This window comes from Anneissia japonica, unplaced genomic scaffold (assembly GCF_011630105.1).
Source record: "Anneissia japonica isolate Jap-2015-1 unplaced genomic scaffold, ASM1163010v1 scaffold287712_len2945570_cov188, whole genome shotgun sequence".
Lineage (NCBI taxonomy): Eukaryota > Metazoa > Echinodermata > Crinoidea > Comatulida > Comatulidae > Anneissia > Anneissia japonica.
The window spans coordinates 1,437,771-1,442,446 of NW_022704401.1; the positions used below are offsets into that span (position 1 = coordinate 1,437,771).

The 4,676-nt window shown below is 36.4% G+C and overlaps 1 protein-coding gene across 1 annotated transcript; it reads right to left on the reverse strand.

Annotated features, from left to right (window-relative positions):
- Positions 1–200: 200 nt before the first annotated feature.
- On the reverse strand, positions 201–2,266 carry LOC117104702. Its single transcript, XM_033245584.1, has 2 exons — positions 2,140–2,266; positions 201–1,877 (listed from the first exon to the last, which is right to left on the reverse strand). The coding sequence occupies exon 2, from the start codon at positions 1,753–1,755 to the stop codon at positions 433–435; it is 1,323 nt and encodes a 440-aa protein (XP_033101475.1). The 5' UTR covers positions 1,756–1,877; positions 2,140–2,266; the 3' UTR covers positions 201–432.
- Between the last annotated feature and the right edge of the window lie 2,410 nt (positions 2,267–4,676).

The window sequence follows — 4,676 nt, forward strand, 5'->3', positions numbered from 1 at the left end:
GCACAGCTACCACAAAAGAGAGACCTGTCACTACAGCTGTACAAAGTGTAAAAAAGTTTTAAAAAGTCAAAACAGCTAACAACAATCAAACCCAGTGCCTTACAGTAGGAGCCATCAATTAATAAACAAAAAAAAATTTTATTTAATTTACATTTTTTTCGTAGCGGTTTGTGCGCTAATTGGCCAAGAATAAAATTTAATTTTTATTCGAAATCATTTGGCGGGTGGCGGGTTCGATATAACAATGTATAAAAATCGTCTCACCTAAAGCACCGTGTAATTCAAAATATATTAACGTATAGTTCAAGATTAGCTAAATACAGGTAGAATATACTGAGGGTACTTATTATTTACTAAATATAATGAGGAGGAATTAACAGTTGCCATGCATATTTGTCCTTTTTCCTGCTAAAAGTACTAGCAAAAAATATTTTAGCCAATATTTCCATACATGGGACTTAAGTACGTACTGTTGTCGTTTTCCCTTTCTAACTGTCTGCTCTCAACGTTCACAGTCTGAGTATTAATATATTGAGATTCATCGTTAATCTTTGGTAATGTAACCGTCCTACCAATCTCTTGGTATTCGTGCTCCTGTTCGATTGAATCTAATTGGAGACCTGTGTATTGGTCACCAACGACATCATTCCCAGATGCAGATGTTGATCGCTTCAAACAAAAATAAATCAACATAATAAGGAAAATGATTAGCAAAGCTAAAGCACCAATGCACCATTTTACTAAATTGAAAACTCCTGCAATTTTGTTTTTAGTTTCGTTATCATGAATAATTGTCAGGTTACCATGTCCTGTTCCAACAGCATTTTCAACCTCACATATCAACACAAACCCATCGTTCAATCCGTTATTGTCTGGCAAATTCAATTTACTGTTTGTGCTGTTCAATATCTCGCACTCTTTTACTTGACCATTCGTTTCGGTTTTTTGTTCCTTTCTTGAGTTACGGCAGAGTTTCCATTGGTATGATGTAATCGGGGGATAAGCTTCCACTTTACATTCGAACACCGTGTTGTCGGCACGTTGATTAATTTTTACTTTAGGCGTCATCAGTGTAGGAGTAGAGCAGTTGACCGGATTTGACAGAATGGTATGGTTCGCCACACACCAGAATTGCCATCTATCTAAACCTGTGACGTTTACTACGTGGCTTACAAACACTTCTTCTGCGCCATCGGACTGCTTCTTAACGTCAGAATAAACAGTGACTGCAGATGTAGAACTATATTTATGAGATTTCATGATTATAATGCTGGTGGCAATATTTTTACCAATAGAAGCCGTGCAAGATATATTGAGTTTTCCACACGTTGATGTGGACATAGGGCTATAACATTCTATATAAGGATTATCGTTCAAAGTTCCAACTGTAAGTTTACCGCTATTCTTAACTTTATTCCCAAATTGACATGCATAATTGCCTTCATCTCGACGATTGATATTTCTGATGCGTAGTTCATATACGCCTTCATCATCCAACATTTTCATTTTGTACTTATCGACTCTGCTGCCATTTTCTAGGACCGTTTCTTCATTAATATCAATTCCATAACCTCGAAAAAACCATCTTGTCGTGAATTTAGAAGTATCTTCGCTATTTGATTGAACATTACACTTGAAGATTACTAGAGGATGTTTTTCAAAAACCAATTTTTGTTCTGGCTGAACGGTCACTGTAATTTTTCCTCCGGTGTGACTCAAAGCGCATGCAAAAATTACAATAACAACTAGTTCCATAGCTATTCAACAGGTTAAGGAAAATGAATCGGCTTTAGTAGTGAAGTATTTGCCTTGTCTGTGCCAATTAATAAGAATCTTTTGATCTTGAAAACATTTTGTCCGTCTTCAGAATTTTCGAGCTTTGTTATTTAAACAAAACGATTAGACCACAGTATTCTGCATATAAAAGGAAGTTAAAATGCAATAAGTAACAAAATAACTAATGATTTTTTGGTTTTCAATTAATATTAACAAGCGTTTTGACTCCAACAATTTGATTACCTTGTTTAAATCTCAGTAATGTTCTAGTAGGTTTTGTGATTGTTAATTGTAATTTTCCTAGACTGAAACCAAGTAAGTATACGTACTTTATATGTTTACTTACTTGAAACGTTTACTTACTAGCAGTCCAGCACTGTCAATGGAGCTTCATCAGGAAATGAAGCTTACTGGTAGATTAGCGACGCTATTTTAAACTTGAAGAGCGTCCGCTGCTGCCAGATGCCAGTAAAGCAAAACATTCATTTCTAAACAAAGAAACAATTGTATAGATTGATCCCATGGTAATAAGTCTTCTGTCTCTTATACACATCTAGATGTGTATAAGAGACAGTATTTCCATACATGGGACTTAAGTACGTGCCGCCATCATTCGATATTTCCACTATGCTGCCATCTTCTCAGACCGTTTTTTTTTATTAACAGAAATGGTATTACTTTGAAAATACTATCTTGTCGTGAGTTCAGCAGTATCTTCGCTTCGTAATTAAACATTACACTTTCAAAAACCAATATTTGTTCAGGCTCAACTGTCGCTATAATTTTTCCACCTGCGTGCCTAATGCCGGGCACTCACTGCGTCGTACGACGACCCTAACTCCGCTCACTGTGAGTGCTAGGCGACGCTACGCTACGTTGCCCGCGCGCCGTGTCGTTGCATATAATCGCGTCGGCCGAGGACCGTAGGGCGCAGTGAGTGGCCGGCTTTAAAGCACATGCAAAAAATTCCGATCCAACTTGTGTCATAGTTACATTGTTCAACAGAATAATGAAATTTGACTGCTTAAATAGTTAAGTCTTTTTCTTGCCTACGCCGATAAATAGGAATCTTTTGATCTTGATAATGTTTTTGTCCGTCGTCAGAATGATCGAGCTTTGTTACTCCAATAAAACGATTAGACTTACAGTATCCGCAGTTTAAAAGAAATGTAAATACCACTAATAACAAAAATAACGACTCATAAGATTTCGCCTTACAACTTATTTTGGCCCTTTTAGTAATAATCTGTCCAGACCCAGTCTTCAGAATAAGAGAACAAAACTAAGTTTTGCATACTTCAAAGGTGCAGGATTTCACTGAATGCATCATCACTTCCACTTTTTTTATTCTACATGTTAACCATTGGTCATTATGGTAGCACCACCGAGATTTTCTTAAACGAAATATGGGAGTACTGTCGTTTAGCTTAATGGTCCCATAGAGTAAAAAATGTTGCATGTTTATTTTGTTTAAAAATATCAATATATAAATTTCGAGTAGGCCTAATACAATTAATCAGTTATAGTTGGTTGAAATTTCTTCAATTCTAATGTTAAACTGAAGACATTCTAGACCGAAAATAAGATGAAAAAGCATTGTGTATACCTTGCAAACTCATCACGTGTCTTGAAGATATTTAAATACTTTATATCTGATAGGCCTATTATTATCAAACTTATATGAAAGATGAATTTAATCATTGACTGCGTTCTCATCACATTTTGATGATGTTATTAATACTTTTTACCTTCTATATTAGTTATGCTATGGTTAATTGCATAGGTGCCCCAAACGAGATTCAAGTTAGACAGCACTAGTCCTTAATGCATGTCAATGGTGAACCATATAAATCAGCTATCACGGATCATGCTATTCATTATTCACAGTGAATGCAAGGTCTTCCGAAGACAAGTCAAATAAAGCATTTAGATCCGTAAAACAACGCAAGTCGTGAACATGGACACCGGTTCACACGAAATATCCCACCTTTATAATAACCTATTACTATCAGTAACGGGGCGACGGTTTAAGAAAAAGAAAAATCATCTAAAGTTAGATGGCGTATCACACCGCGTATATTGACCTGAATTTGGAGTTAATGCTTGAGAAAGGATATCGATAGTGCATCTAAAACGTTGCAGTATTTAACACATTGTTACAACTGGTTAAACAAAAGAAAATTATTTAAAAAAAAATCTAATCCGTCTTGTGGTAATGCAATAAATATGTAAATGAATTTTAAACGTTAAAGAAGAGGAATTTTCGAGTGTAAAAAATAGATGCTCTAACCAGGATCCCAACCCGGGACCTTCTGCTGTGTATGCAAACGCCTTAACCAACTAGGCTTTGTTGGGAATTTGAATCCGATTAAAGTATCTCACAGAGTACGTAATTGAATGCTGATTGGTCATTTTGTTACCCGGAAGTCAATGCAAGCCCCCCCCCCCCCCCGCAACGATTAAAGCCCGGCTTAGAAAAGTTAAACACGGTGGCACGCCAGGCCTTTTTACTATAGGAACACACACAGCCCGGCTTGAGAGCCACCTAGTTCAGACTGGCAGGTGGATAAACCAGGTGACTTGAGCCGGATTTATCCACCTAGTCTGAACTAGGCCATTGTGTTTGCTCTGGAAGTTTCGCTTTGCCGTCACTACTACTGTATAAATACATTTACATACACGTGCTCTAAATCACATAAAGCTCTGGAAAATTATTTAGGTTCGCACTGATGATGATAATTATATTCCTGAAGCGTGTATGCTTCATGATCGGGCTGACGATTGGGCTCGCTATCAAGCTTAAGATTAAAGACAGTTTGTTGTATAATTAAATGCCTCGTGTAGTTTTTAATTTTTACTTAATTTTTGTGGCATTATCTATGACATTATATATTTTTTTA

What these genes read in the sequence shown, in the direction of transcription:
- LOC117104702 (XM_033245584.1), bottom strand. Translation starts at nt 1,755, where the DNA reads ATGGAACTAGTTGTTATTGTAATTTTTGCATGCGCTTTGAGTCACACC.